This window comes from Diplotaxodon limnothrissa, linkage group LG22 (genome assembly GCF_057381915.1).
Source record: "Diplotaxodon limnothrissa isolate DT_005_m linkage group LG22, D_limnothrissa_male_GT1.1, whole genome shotgun sequence".
Classification (NCBI taxonomy): domain Eukaryota; kingdom Metazoa; phylum Chordata; class Actinopteri; order Cichliformes; family Cichlidae; genus Diplotaxodon; species Diplotaxodon limnothrissa.
In genome coordinates this window covers 17,577,230-17,593,382 of record NC_140616.1, presented here as the reverse complement: position 1 = coordinate 17,593,382, position 16,153 = coordinate 17,577,230, and the positions used below count along the sequence as shown (strand labels likewise).

At 43.3% G+C, this 16,153-nt stretch overlaps 1 protein-coding gene across 1 annotated transcript in view; it reads right to left on the bottom strand.

The window, feature by feature from the left end:
• The window catches only part of ripor2 (RHO family interacting cell polarization regulator 2), a 68,965-nt gene extending 53,140 nt beyond the window's left edge, over positions 1–15,825 (bottom strand). The window contains exon 1 of the mRNA XM_085346180.1: positions 15,741–15,825. Coding sequence (XP_085202306.1) covers positions 15,741–15,819 — 79 coding nt within the window. The 5' untranslated portion in view covers positions 15,820–15,825. The remainder of the gene's footprint in view (positions 1–15,740) is intronic.
• Positions 15,826–16,153: the final 328 nt, after the last annotated feature.

The following is a 16,153-nucleotide window of genomic DNA, read 5'->3' as shown; positions in this document are numbered from 1 at the left end:
TAACTGTACAGGGGTGACTATTTTTTACTGCATAAAGCTTAAAGTTTGGCATTATCCAGAACGTGGATGCTTAGGGTAGCCTGTGTTTGCTGTTGTCTCAGTGAAACTAACTTCTTATTTTAGATCACAGTAAGTAACACGCAGACTTTGTTAGCCCAGCTAGCTAGTGGTTGCTGATAACTTGCCAGGTTTAGCCTCTCATTCACTTACAGACACTCATAAAAACAAACAAACAAACCAATACAAGTTTGAGTCGTCCAGATTTTCAAATTTGAAGCTTCAAAACAGTATTTCTAAACAAATGGGTGATGTCATGTTAGTTACATCATCTATATACAGTCTATGTAGTAAACTAGCTCTCTCTTTTGGTTTTGAAATACAACCTATTATCAGATTTATTGGTTTTTATGACTAATATTTCTTTAGTATCTTCATAACGATACAAAAAAATCATCACAAAGAAATATTCTCTGCAGCACTACAAACAAAACTTCAAAACCTTATTTGAATGGTTTGATAAGTTGACAAGATAATTACAGTTTACTAAAATTAACAGCAATTAAATTAAAAACTTTGCCAAGAGTTTGGGCTTGGTTTCGATTTTTGAAATGGTGTTAGAGGGCTGCTGCTCAATAAAAAAATAATGTTGATGATCGACACTAACTTGAGATGGTTAGATTTTTTTCCAAGCAACAATGCCAAACTTTCTTTGGAAACGGCTTCAAAACCATAAACATACTTCCTTGTTTTATCTGATAGTGAACTGAATATCTTTGGGTTTTGAACTTCTGGTCAGATTTAAAGAAGAGTGACATCTAATAAATCTCTGGGCTCTGTGAAACTGGCAGCTGTCCCACTTAGTTGACACCAACGCTGCAGTGTTGTGTTTTGGTAGTTGAGGGGAAAACCCAACAAAATGACAGAGCCTCTGAATTTCCTCCAAACCACACAGTCATAATTCCTTTAATGAGGCTTTTGGAGAGAAAGAGAAGGAAATGAGTGCATGTGGGTGTGCTTGCCCCTGCATGTGTGAGACTCAGAAAGTGAAAGCTGGAGAGAGAGAGGGGGGAGAAAAAGGAGGGACGGTTGAGGCAGCAGATGCGGGGAATGAAAAGCTGGTTGTGGTAAAGTGGAGAGAAGGTGAGGGGGGGAGCATGTGTGAGAGTCTGGGAACAGACGCTGGTCCTGCATCCCCGCAGCCCATCTCAGCTTGGCACAAACACCCTACCCCTCGTCTCCAGCCCCCTTCAAACAGCTTAACCACGGCCCAAACAGCCTGGCAGCGAAGCAAAGCACTTCCACTTAACCATATCAAAGTCAGCCTGGCGCTGCACTGAAAGAGCATTTAGCCCTGGAAAAAAAAAAGAAAGCCCTATTCCTCAGAAACGGCATGAGCAGCCAGGATGGACGTCTGCGTGGTTTTATAGGCAGCCGATTTTCATGTTGTTTTGTTGTTATTTATATGTGTGCTGGAGATGGCTTTGAACTGAAGACTTCTGATTGCCTGAAGAACCTTTTGATCAACTTGGAGGACACGCAGCTGAAGAGATAACGTCAGCTCAGTTGGAAAGCCTTTAAACAGGGCTAGATTTTTAAAATTCGAGGAAATTCATGCATCCCTCTGGGTTAGAGGGCCCAGGAAGCAGCAATCTGGCAGGTAGAAACCTGCTAACTACTGGCAATGTCTTCTGACAGAACAGTCAGGGCTCACTTCACAGACAGTTCCTCCTCAGCGCTGCTGCTGTTCCATTTATCTGCTCTGGTTCAGCTGGAAGATCCACCGTGGGTGGTTTCAGTGGACAATGGATGCCCTATGACCCTGCCTCATCCCCAACAAACCCGGAGATGCATTTGTAAAAATCACTGGCCTGATTCTGGCATTTCACTTGCACTGAGTCCCAACACGTGTGGATGCTGCGATAATACAATTTTAAACCTAGTTTGCATGCTTCCAATCAACACTGATCACAGCGGATCATCTGTCAGAAGAACAGAGTGACACATGACACAAAGAGCCGCGCACGCACATGTTCGAGGCTAAATATACTCTCCGTTTTACAGTGTCGGAGTTCAATTTCCTGAAGTTGTTTATTTTCAGAAAAGCGTGAAGCCCCCAAAACAAATTATTATTCTATAAGTTTAATTATGTGATCTAAGAGATTTATGTAAGGGGTTGAAAATGAAATTATTATAGGCTTCCGTACGTTTATCCTCCACTAAGCTCCATCCTCAGTGAAATCAATTCACGCGTTGCCTTGATCCACTAACCCAGTGCCCGGGGGAATCAGCCTTCCTCCACAGTGGGGAAAGAGGAGTTCCCCTGAATGAGCGCACCACACCAAACCACGAGCCTATTTTGTTCCCGGTTTAACCCTCTGTGAAGTAGCACCGAACAATGCTTCAACCCACCTCTGGAAAAACTTCACGACAGCGGCTCCTCAGCGGCGTCTCCGACCGTCTACCTGCGCCTCTCCATCCATGCGTAAGAAAAATATATATATAAAAAACACAAAAGTGATTTCTCGCTTTCTGCGCGGAGGGTTTTAGCACCGATTCAGTGACAGTTCAGAAAATCTCATTCCCAGAGAGACGGACCAGCTGCCCGGTTGAGTGATGGATGATCGTCGCTTTATTTTTCACCCCCCCCACCTCGACGAACAGTCGTCGCGGCTCCGACCAGAGCAAACACTGAGCCCACTCACACATTCCAGTTTGTGTTTGCAGCGCTCCTCCTGAACAGCGACGGCCAATCAGAGGCGGAGGATGTCACGGGGAGGGCGGGGTCGATCTTTTCTGTACCCTAACCACGGCTGAAGAATGACCCCCAACTCCATCGTGTGGCGGTGGGGGTGCCCGTACGTGCATTCATTTACGCGTCTCTCCCTTTGTCTCCATCTCCGAAAATGAACGAGCTGTATTATCGTGAGTTTCAAAGACTGAATACTTCTGTTATTTAATATCTCACCTTGATAACCCTGCAAAAGGTGGCCAATATCAGCTGAGATCATATTATTGCACAATTTTGCAGACTTCTTTTGGTGCTTTTTATTGGCTATAATCTACAAGCTAACACTCATACAGACATCAGACAGGGTTACTGCACTGTACGCGCATTGGTTGATGTCTCAGCATGCTGTGAAGCTGCCCTGTTTTATCTGCTGTGTACAGTGTAGATAATAAAAACTTGGCACAGATAATAAGGGGAGACTGGGAGCCAATAGGAAACATTTTTCCCTCTCTGAGGAATTATTTGGAGTGTCTCTCTTTTATTTTGATCTATAAATAGTCCAAATGACCATTTTTATTATTTCTATATATAAATATGTGTAATAAATATGTGCCAAGCTAGTGATGTGCAATTAAAAGGAAAGACCTTCATAAACATGCTGTTTGTAAAGGTTTATCAGCTACAGGATATGATCTGCACTTCATAAACCATTCACTAATAGGGATGCGTTCATGCACACTCACATTAGAGAAAATATAGAACAATGTATTGAGTTAGATTATGAATTATCTCGATGTGCGCTCTGGACAGCAGTGGGATCATGTTTAGGAAGCTTTCATAGCTTTAAGGAATTAAAATAATTTCATGCCTCATTCTGCAACATTTCACCAGTGCCTCGCTGTTTCATTTCTCTTATTGTCAGGTTGTACGACTGATTATATAATTACCCGTGAATGTACATCTTAGCACCAACAGATTATTCCAAATCACCTCGTCAGCCTGTTTGCCTCAATAGGGATTTGCTGGGAGGTCTTTTCCTTGGAAAGCAAGCTGCAAACTAACCGAATTACATGCGAGGGAACCATGAAGAAGACAAACGCTTCCATCTTTAGAAGCTACAAACAGCATGAAGCGCAGGTGCTGCTATTTGAGGCCGAGGGAAAATACATTTCTGTGGCACGACTTATGAAGAGCGACTCGTCGTGAAGTGCTCCTGCCAACATAATTGCCCTCCATAAGTGGATACATTGTTCCGCTGAGTCCATACAAATCCAATTCAGCTCACCCTTCCAAGAAGCAAAGGGAGCAGAAAATGGCTTGTCCCTTTTAATCCATCAGCTTGGTTTTTAGTAGAGAGAGGGACTTTTAAAAAGACTCACCGATATGATTAATCTTAGAGGGTGGGTTCATGAGGTTTTCATGCAGGTTGGAAATTGGTCAGTTTCTTTAATTTTGTGTTAAATTAATTGTCTTTTCTTAAAAAAAGGCCAAAGGTGCTCTTTAGGGTGAGAAGCTGTGATCAGATATAAGTGGCACAAGGTCTAAAAGAATCAAGAAGAGGCTACAGAGATGCATAAGGTGGTTAAACATTGTTAGAAACACCTTTAAAACACATCTTTCCATCTTCAGGACTGCTGATCGGCCAGCTGTACAGTGCATTGGAGGGAAAGCTGGGTTTGCTGTCCTTTAATCCTTTCCTGGATAAGTGTGCAATAAAGTAACACATGCCCAAATCAATCTTTATGAGCAGAATTTTAAACTGAACGGATCGCTGATTTCACCAGCGTCCTGCAGTAGTTACAGCAGGAAGGGGAACCCTTTCACTTGTGACCACAGACTGCTCAGCTGTGATTCACCGAGTGTATTAGTTCCTTGTTAAAACATCGATAAAAAGGCAGAGAAATCCACAGAACTCATAATCTGACAAAAGTAGGCTAGCTTAGTCATAAATCAAAGCCTGTTGAGCCATCGACCTTACGGACAGCTTTTGTGGAGCGTGATTTCGACATGACACGAATGTAACTTAGCTTTAGGGAAACAGAAGAAATGAGATGACTGTGAATCTGTAAAGTGAGCTGACAAAGTGACTCAAATCGTCAAAGTCATTCTTGATTTAATTTCTACTTGATGGGAAATGCATACGCCGGCCATTAGGCTGCATAACGATGATGACAGATACAGACAGAGAGGAGGGATGAATGAAAGACGGATAAAGGTTTAGAGGAACGACTTGGAGGAAATGTCCTTATTGTATTTCTTGCTAAAAGTCAGATGATGATTTAAAGTGTTTATGTCTGAAGGGAAGCCATAAAGCCACCATTTGGCTTAACGACATAATGCTAACTTTCTGAATTGTTTTTATCACCCTAAGGCATCTCTTCCTCATTAGCAGCTCCATATGTTCTGCTGTCAGCGAACTTTCCCCACCTGAGCCTGCCAGATAAATGCAGCCACTCACCTCAAACACGATCATTACTCAGCCTTCATCTTTCACCCTATTTTTTAATCATCTTTTCAGCAAGTACATTTTTATTTGCTCGTACTTTGTGTTGTGCATTTTGCTGTTAAATCTCAGGTCCAGTAGAGCCAGAGAGTTGGTTTCCATGAGCTCCTCGATTAGCACTAACACACACACACTCTCTCTCTTCCTCTCAGCTGTTGGACAGCCCAGCCTGTAATTATGGCTGTCATCAACAGCCCCTGACCAGCAGCTATATTTACCTCCGTGTACATGCACACCACAAAGAGAACAACATATAGACCAGGCAGACCAGTTACATACAAACAAAACCACACATCTAGCAATATGTTTTTAAAAAAAGCCTGCATACCTAAACTAAGGCTAAAGATTTCCTCCACATGTGCGAATTGAGTTACACAATCAAGGAAAATCTGGATCTGAATCAGTTTTTGTCCAATATATTATCCTATATTGCTAATGAATCAACTTGCTCTAAAAAGTTTGTCCCTTCGAAGTTCTGCCAAGCAAAACACCTCAGGTAAAATGCTCGTGCGCACCTGTCCAGAACTTGATGAGTCATCTTGCTAACAAACAGGCAGACAAGCAAACAAATGAGCTGGAACAGTTACATAACGCCCTCAATCAAGGTTTAAAAAAAGAAGTGCTTTTTCCTTTCTCCTTCCTTCTCTGGTGTGCTCCAGCTCTGTCAGTCCCTCCCTGATTTAAACTGCACTTAAAACATACTTGTTCCACACTTGTTATGGTGGCTGCCAGCGTCTCCTGACTTCTTTGACTTTAAAACCTTGTTTCTGTGTGGGTATAGCTGCCAAGCGTACGTGGGTGCATACCCTGTTCACATAAACCTACACACCCTTTCATATACACAAACTATGAATGGAAGAACTTCCACTGACCTCCCAGCAGCACAGCTCCTTTCCTTCCATACCAACCTCCGCCGCTGCTGCTGTTCACCACCTTCAGTCTCCTGCTCGGCCTGTAGCGCAGCATTGAAACTCTTGTCTCTCTCTGTAGCTCAGATTCTACTTCATTCAAACTTTTTTATTTTACATTTTACTCTTTTCTTGATCCTTTTCCCATATTCCCTCATCTCTGCTTAACGGCATTTGACTGCTAAAGCCACGATGATTTCAAAAGACCACATGACTGAAGAGCCAGGAGGTCAAGGCTAAAGGATGTACAGGCACAGCTGATGATGATATGTGTGTGACTGAAAGGCTGAGTGCCGCCTATGCTCAGATTACTTGCCTCGTTTAGGTCGAATCATTGTTGAATTTTTCTCCTCTGAATCCAACACCCATTACGACATCAGCAGCTCTACTTTCATTAAAACCACGCTTTATTATTTGCTATTTATTTATGTGCTCTAAATATGCAGCTGCTTTTACTGCTGCCCAAACAATGCACAGATTTAATAGGTAACCACGAGTGTAACTCACAACATTACTGAAGCTTCTGCTCTTTGCAAGTTATATAAAAGGGAAACTCAAGCTTTGTGTTGTGAAATATGTTTCAGTCTTTGTTTCAAATCCATTTCTCAGTACATCAAACATGTTCTGTGGCTAGTTTTCAGTTCCGGTTGATTGGAACAATCAGCAACACTCATAAACCTCAGAATTGGTTCAGTTTACTGCACAAAAAAACCCCTCTGTGTATAGACTATCATTAGGGTATTGACACACTGGATGCTGGCATGCATGTGAATGAGAGAATTATCTCTGGTCTGAATCTCGGTGGAAATCCAAGTGGACAAAGGCACCAAAACGAGGTGCTGCAACCTGTTCCTGTGCAGTTCTTGTGCACAGCTCTGCGCTGCCACAGTAGTGCACGTCTTTCTGGATCTGTTCCACTGTACGACATGCTGGGGATATGCTCGGCCAAGGGTGGCTTGGCAACTGGTTGCATCCCATCAGAGGGACCCATACCTCATTTTCAATGTCTTCTACACACACATAAATATATCATAAAATCTATTTAAAACACAATCTTGTTCTTTATTTTTGACAAGTATTATCACTACTGTGAATAAAGTTTATTTAAAGCTGCTATAAGTTTGTACAAAGCTGCCTATTATTCAGTACGTCTCTCTGAGTCAGACGTACTGTACAGAGGTGAATCAATTACAGGCCGTGTACAGGCATGGCTCCATGGCTCCTGTCTGCTTTGGTCTGTAATGACAGCTTGGCTGTTGCAGGTAGACTCCTGGCCCCCCTGGGGCTTGGAGGCATCCCATGCATGTGTGTGTCAACAATATCATCCAACTCACAGTCAGAGTAACCGACAAGGCGTGGATGTGTGTTATAGAGCATGTTTCTGACTCTGTATAGATTTAAAAAGCTCCACAAATGAAAAGGAATTCAGCAGCGAGGCTTCTTACTGGTTTTAGCAGACACTACCACATAACCATCTTTAGAAATGGTTAAGAAATGTGACTGACTGGTTTTAAAACACGTCTGTAAGTGGTGAATTCATTTCATTAAAATACATTTTGAACTGTTTTAGTTTGGAATTTGTTATTTATAGTGAAATGTTGCTGTGGAATGATACCACTTCGGTTAACATTGTCGCCTAACAGCAAGAAGTTTCTAGTTTCAAACCTCCTTGTCCTCTAGAGCCTTTTTGGATGATTGCAGGTGCTTCCTGCAGCTGCATGGGTTTTCTGCAGGTGCTCCTGATCCCCCCCCCTCCCCCACCTCCACAGTCCAGCCGATGTTCATGTTAGGTCAGCTGTGGATGTGAGCTTGTACTACTTCTTCCTGATGGGTGGCATACCTGGAAAGAGAACTCTGCAAGATCCAGGTAACTTTCTCAGGATTTATGCTTGTGCTTAACCCTCACTGGTGGCTTGTCCATTTAAATTACATGCACTCTGACTCAGTGCCAAATAACAGGCGCTAATCTGCTCTGTGAAGAGCCATGGGTGGCCTGCTACGCTCCATGCTCTAAACAGAGTTACCTCACTGTGAGAGTAGTTCCAAACCACTAAGTGTAAATCTCGCACGCCCAGTGCTGACCACAGCACACACTGCCATGGTAACCGCATGAGAACTGTAAACCGAAAGGTGAAACTGCCGCCTTTCATATAAACCACGTGCAAATATCAGTGAGCAACAAAAGGGCTGAGATATGTCTGCAGAGAGAGAAAGATTTCTGCTCTTCCATCATCTGGCTTACTGAATGTTGCACCATCAAACGTCCCCTTTGTTTTTGTTGCTCTTTTAATTTTTCTCTCGCCTCTCATTCAGTGAGAGCTGCAGAAAATAATAATAGTAATAATAGTTGTAGGCTTCTGGCTAAAGTAGGTCAGTGAAGCCAACTGTCAGAAGCAGGAAGAGGGGAGATGTAGAGCGGAGCAGTAATATGCCAGCTACACTAGGTCCCCTCAGGTCAGAGCTTTCCCCAACACAGAGCGGCCGCTGACGCATGAACTGCAGGACTGTCACGTTAGTCTGTTAGCGTGTTGCATCCCCGTGGACAGAGACGACATCTGTGGCCACACACTGGAGGTTTTGTGTGTGGGTGGACTGCCAGTGTGTGAATTTTCAAGGCAGTTTTCAAACAGGAATGGCTCAGTGCATGTGTGTGTCTGACGGCGGGGCGAGTTAGTTCACATCAGTCTCGAGCTCAGCCCGCTCCCCCTGTCGTACTCGCTCTGATAACAGATATGCATTTCCATTGATAGCATCCCTGACAAACCAGTTTGTGATTGGCAGTCATGGGAGGGTCGAGTGTCTCTTTATGTCCCATAAAAGTTCAGCTCAAGCTGACAGACAGCAACAAACATCGGCCAAATTACTGCCTGGTCTGACCACCGTGCTGCCCGACTGAACTCTCTGTTTTTGCTGCGGGGAAAGCTCTTCATCTAAGTCTGATATAATCATGGTGTGAATTTCAATTGCAGCTTACACACTTTAACAGTGAAGTGAGTCACAGGTATGAGGGTTTTCATTATTAAGACAGTATTGTCTGCTAGACCCCAGTGCCACAGATTCTGATGCTATAAAGAAGAGTAAAAGGGAAGCAAAAACAAATATAATTTTAGTGCCAGACGATATAAGCAACAATCATACCAAATACTGAGATTCCTTGTGTAATTTCTCCAGAAATACTGCCTTAAACAAGCTCTGGCAAGACAAGCTTTAGCCCAGATATCAGATTTTGCACTACGCGATTATGGTGCCGTGATAAAATGATAATATTGTGTGTAAACATTTTGAAAAAAGTGCTTTAAGTCAAAATCATTCTCAACTTCCACGGTAGTGGTGACTTTAACTAGCATAACAAAATAGTAAATGCCAAAGCCATAACGTAAGAGCGCCAACAACAACAACCATAGAGGAAATCAGAACATCCGAAAAGACTGGACCTAAAAAATATGTATTATTGTCTTACATGAGGCAAATGATAAAAATCTATCTAAACAGGCCTGAACAAATGTTACTTACATATCAAGTGTTCAGTTTGTACAGCTAAACCAGAGCACTAAGGTGCAGTGATTCACTCAGACCTGCCACAAGCAGGGCAAAGGAGGGCATTTAAAGAGAGCAGCTAATGTTAGCTCCAAAACCGCCTTTCATGATGGAACATGAGTGTTTCCTGACCAGTTGGTTTGTGGTTGCTAAGGGTTGATGCTAATCGCTAGAAAAATGATTGGTAAAACTCCAGGAATGACATGAGTCTCATAGGAGCACGCACTTGGTGACAGTGGGAAGGAAAAACTCCCTTTGAAAAGGATGCTCAGGGAGATGCAGCCATCTGTTTTGCATTTAAATTTCTGCCCCAGTCTGATACTCAGTTTGAATTTTAGCAGCTCCTCTTGAACATGCCTATATGCCTAAATGCACTCAGCTGCCACCATGTGATCGGCTGATAAGACATTTGCATTAACAAGCAGTTGAGCAAGTTCTGACAAACAAAGCTAGTCATTAACTGAGTCAGGTTTGACTGCACAGCTGTTTTTCAGATCTAAAATGGGCTTAAAGGATTTCCAATGCAACAAAGAGCTCAGACTCTAAGTGCAGTGCACTATATGTTGCAGAAGTTTTCGGTCTTGTTCTCTGCAGTCTCGTTCTCTCTCATCGCACAAGCACTTCAGTCTCACCTGGAACCACTCAGTATTTTATCGGCATCTTATTCTTTCTACAAAGTGGGGTAGATCATAAAAACACTTGATGCACTAGTGCTGGTTTAAATGACGTAAAATTTGCTAACTATCTAAAACTGAAGTCAGCTTTAGGCACTGCGCTATCATGGCTCGATATCCTCTTTGCTCCCCACTCATTGGTCGTGATCCACTGTCATCGGGCACAATGTCAGCGGGGAAGGATTTGGTTTCCTCTGCTGCACAAGGCAAGTACAGACAAGAGGCTAAGAGGGGAAAAATGGATTTATGAAATCCGACCAGGCTTCTAGTCTTACAGCCTTCTCCTGGAGCTCTGTATGTTATGCTAATGGCTCGTGTTAAGTGTGCGCGCTCGTGTTGTGGGGGTGCATCACTCATCTCACCCTCAGGGCAAAGAGATAAAAGCTTGTACCGTGGAAGCGAGATAGATTTCATGTCATCAGAATGATAACATAATAAGAGCTCATCAGTACTCATATGTGAAGCTGTGATTTGATTATGACTTTGTGAAATGAAATTAAGCATGTGGCTGTGTGGTAATATATAAACCTCTGACTCTCATATTGTTGCTTAACCGCATTACAATGAGGTGCATTCAGCTAATGCTGCATAAAACACACAACCCTCAACTTTTACAGTGGATAAAAGTGTTTTCACCTCAGTCCAGCTGTCTTTTCCCTGTGTCCTTATTACCAAAGAAATGCAGTTCCTCCACTGCTGCCTCCTGTTGCAGGAGAAATTCCTGTACAATGGAAATGAGTCCCCAATTCTGGGGCTTGAGACATTGTTCCTTTAAGAGAAGCCTGCGTGTCGAGTCATGCTCCTATTTATTTGTTCATCCTTAAAATCTCAGGTGTTGATTAGCTGCAAACCTTAAAGAAAAGCCCCCCTGGCAAAGGCTTAAAAGAGTGGAGGCTTAAACACTACATCAAAGGCGTAAACGGTTTCAGGGGTAGTGCCACTTCACGCTATCGCTCAAAGCTCCACCTGCCTTTCACCTCGGTGAAATTCTGCAGAATCCACTGTGCTTCGGGCAGCTTTCAAAAACTGCACTGCATTAAAACAAACAAACAAACAATAGCTGGTGAGGTCAGCAATTAGTGGTTTTGTCATGTAATTAGCAGTCTGCAGTCAGGGTAGGGATGAATCCTGTTGTGCAAGAAGCAGGAACAATGCAAAAACATTCCTGCACGAGAGCAAGAACTTTTTCACAGATTTAGATATTTTGAAGGACTTACTTCCTTTGTGGTTCTCTAAACTTTAACTCAAGGTGCTCTGAGGCCTCCCTGATACCGACAACCCTCCTCACTTGTGACTGAAAGCCTCTCTTCATGCTTTCTGAGCTGACCCAGTTAGTCAAACACTGGTTTATTTAAATACCAAACACCAACACATTACTCCATCCATGGCGCCATCGATCCAGCGCTCAACTGTATTTTTACTGTCCTGCTATGCCTGCTCCCGTTTGAGACGTGCCGCTCTGTTCTACTTTGTTTTTGCACACAGCCACAGAAGTAGACCAATAATCACTCTCTGGACTTCACATGACAGGAAAAGAAGGAGTTAAAGAGTTTATTCTGGTCTCAAAGAAGCTACTGTTCACTTTTACTGATGCAATCTAATTTTCTGTTTTTCAGAGAGGCTTCAAAAAGGTAGATTGCGCATGTGTGTGTGAATGTATGTATAGAAAAAGGTGATAAGGGTATAAAGTGGACCCACTGTTTCTTAGCCTCTGTGTAAAACCACTTAAGATGTTTCACTGTAGTTTCTTTGAGCTTTAAGCAGAAACGCTCAGGTCCGGTGGGAGTTCATGCAGAGGTGATTATGCATGGACTCATGAGCGTGACTCTGTTTGAATCATTATACATAAATACGCATGTGCGATAGCTGTTCATGCAGTAGCTGCTTTCTTTAAATGGGCGATTGAGAAATTTCTCTCTACTAATACTGTGACACATTAAACAGAAGTGAAAAAAACGCCTCTAAAACTCCTAATGTTGATTTTTGTGATTGCACATTTCAGCCACTGTATCACAAATAAACACAGGGGGGTAACACATAAAATAGGTGGCAATGATAATATATGTGAAGTTAGTCCAAAGGTTTAATCTCACTGTAAACATCTGCCAAGAGACCTCCACATGACACTTTCTCACGTGTTCCGACTCAGAAACACAGAATTTAGTTTTGCATACTTTATGTAGCATCTTTCACAGACAGCTATCACAAAGTGATTTACAGAAGACAAACATTCATGAATACAGTGGGTATAATCTGGTCAACATGTGCTGATCTGCACACTGTGAGCACACTTATCACGTCCCTACAAAGCAGCTGCTTTTTGGCAGAGTACTTTGAAACACATTGTTCCTGTGAGCAAAGCTAACCGAGGCTTTTTGTTAATTCATACGACGTGAACTGGAGTCACAGAGTGTGTGTGAGTGGGGAGGAGAGGCAGGAAAAGGAGGAGAGAGAGTGTGTGCGTGTGTGTCGCTGTGTATCTGCTATGTTCAGGCACTCTGACATTTCTGCTGCCAGGCTAAAAGTAGCACTCCTTTAGTCATAATTCAGCTCAGCACAGAGGCAGAAACGTCTGTGAAGCGCAGAGCTAACAAAACTTCACATACACTCCCTTTTTTATAACGGCAATTCTGAGTTCAGTGCCACATTGGGGTATTGTTATAGCTGTTGTAGCGAGGGCTGTGATGTCTGTTACTTCCTTCATCTGGCTTTTATCTGTGCGTTTAAGACACCACACCATGCTTTTCATTAGACTCTACAAAGCGATGACAGTGATGAGTTTCATGCTTGTAATTCTCAGCTATTTCTAAATGAATGGACACTTATTTTTAGACAGAAGCAGAATGAAAGCAGGCTTCATATCTGGAGCCAAGAAAGAAGAATTTTGCCAGTGTTTTGTCAGATTTCTTCTTCGAATCTTATTTCCTGCGTTGTGGTTAGGATTAAGGTTTAACGTTACAGGAGGAAAAAGGTCCTTCTCATGCTTTGAGAAGTGTAACTCCTACTTTCCCCCTGAATTCGCCGTTTGACCCCTTGTGGTGTCGAGGGCCGTTACAAGCCTGCAGAACAATGTCACACACTTTACGCTGAGCGCATTCAACACAACGCTGATGTGTGCATAGGAAAGATGTGAAAGATATGCAAATGGTTCACTAACTGTGATTTGACTGAGAAGGGAAATAGGACAATTGTAATAAATTTGCATTTGGCACCAATAAAAATGAAACAAACACACACACACACACACACACACACACACACACACACAAAACAACAGAATAAGCCCATCGCTAATCCAAAGAGCTAATTAGAACAGAAAATATTAGTGATCCGTATTGTGCAACCTTCCTCTGAGTCTATGAATAAACACACTCATGCCTGCTGGCCAAGCGGCACATGAATCCGTGTGCTGTGATTGGCTGCTTTGTTGCACAGAGTCATGTGTACCTCCTGGCAGCGCTGTTCAAAGGGAACTTCACATTACCATCGGTGAGTATCAGTCAGAAGTGGGTCAGTGGAGGCATTTACATACGTCGCACACCAAATGACGAAATAACTCGGAATATCCTCCTCCGCCCCGTCCACTCGCCATCTGACAAGCTGCAGAAGAGCCTTTTTAAGCCTGCGCGGACCCTAAAGATAAATGTATTAATGTATCAAAGGGCTGGTGTTAGTGTGTGTAATCCAATCAGTTAGTGTGTAATTTAACTGCTAAGAAAAGCCAGTGTAAACACAAAACATGGGAGAGCACTTGTAAAGCTCTGATGTGAGGCGTTTGCCTCTGTGAATGAGAGTAATCGACCATTTTGCCACTGATGCAGGGATGTGCTTATCAAAACGAGGAAGGGAAACAGTTTCATTGGAATTAAAGGGACAGTTTTTGGGAAGTATGTGTTTTGTTTTCTTGCCAGGATCTAGATTTGAAGAAACACCATCGTCTGATGAGCTTATCTTAGCGTAAAGACTGTCAAAAGTACACTGTTTTTTCCCGCTGTCGGTGCAGATAATGTTGCAGAGCCACTTCTGCCTTGGCCAGCCTGCATTGCAACAGGTTTGAGAACCTGATGTTACGTAGCAGAAGTTGCATTCATGGCCAACAAAATCTGCAGGTTCTGCATCATTTAAATTTTTGCAGTAGCCGCTTCCCATAACTGGTTCCTGCTCTGGACCCAGCCTTTTTGTGATGGAAATGATAAATGGACTTGTTCTTATAGTGCTTTTCAAACTCTATTTGAGCACTCGAAACACTTTCTTCCTGCACGCCTCAATCCGTCACATTCACACAAGCCATTTTTTTCCCGCCTAAGTGCTTTCAACCTAAAACTCACACAGTCAAGCTTTGATGGATGAATCGGAGCAGAGTGTAGAATCTTGCCCGTGGTTACGTCTGTGTTCAGACTACAGGATGTGAAGGTTGGTGTTTCCTCCCATTTAGTGGACCACCCACTCCATCTCCTGAGCTACAGGGCCTGAAAACTAGTTCAGGATTCTGCACCAGAACCATCACAGCATTTGTGGGAATGAAGCATATGTTTTTAAAAAACTAACATTTTTCTTCATGCGAAAAACAGAAAAATAGCTTTTTGCAAAATACCGAGCTGTTCCTTTAAATAGACGGGGGCACATTAAAGACAAAAAGTGTCATGAGATGCACATGAAACTATAAAGCATCAATATCTGGTATTGTGTCGTCTCAGTCCTGATACTGGAGATTACTTTTCCAACAGTTACTACCCGAGCTGACACGTTTCTCACCTTCTCATGAATGATCATCAGTAAAGTTCTGCTGTTGCTCATCACTCTTCCAGCATCCAGCTCACCTCAGGTTATGATTACACTTTGTTTTAAAATAGCAAACACCCCCACCCCACCCAAAAACAAACAAGAGATTTTCTTGTGGAGAATAATGCTTGTTAAAAACATCTGCTTGTTATACAAGAACGCCCCCACACGCTGCAGAGGGCACTGCTCCTCTCGGCTTTCTAAAAAGGGTAAAAGTTTGAAATCGATTAAAAAAAAACTGCACAGAGCGCCTGTGATGAAGGGAAACTCGAGACACAGCTGAAGCATTCATTACACTGACCGTGATTTTTTCATTTCACTGAGACAAATCTATTTATCTCGAGGTTACTCATTTTCCATCTCTGTGTTTAGGAAAGGCTACTCAACCGTGCCGTTGACAACGCCACCTACACAGCTAGGGAGAGCCCTCTGGGGCGCCCTTCAACCATCATTTTTACCCTTTCTTTAACCCTGATCATAACCACAACTCACAAACCAACCAGTCTGACCTTGCCGCAGCGCTGGGGCAGCTGTCTCGGCCCTGCAGCCCACCTGTCAAACCCATGCCCGCTTTAAAACACTTCACATTTGACTCTTGGCAATCCTACCGTCCTCGTAGAAGACGTCCTCCGCTTCTTCGCGCATCCTCTCATCCAGGTCGTCCTCTGCAATGTCGGTCACGGCCATCACTATTCCTCCTCTTCTTTCTCTTCTTCTCTCCCTCTTGTCTTCCTTCAGCCTCAGAGAGAGAGAGCGACTGGGCTGTAAAAATTGAATCGACGCCGGCCCGGCCTCTTCGCTACAGGCGACAGTCCGATCGCCGGCAGGCTCCTCGCACAAGCAGGAGGGGACAGGGACTGAGCTGAGCTTCAGCTCTCCGCACGAGAACGAGTGCGTAAGTGCCAGGTGAAGTGTGTGTGTGTGGGTGAGAGAGAGGACTCCCAGCGACCTTCACCAAGTTTCAGCAACAGTGCTGATTTCATAACATCCTGTGCAAGGCTGAAGTGAGAGCGTGCCGGTT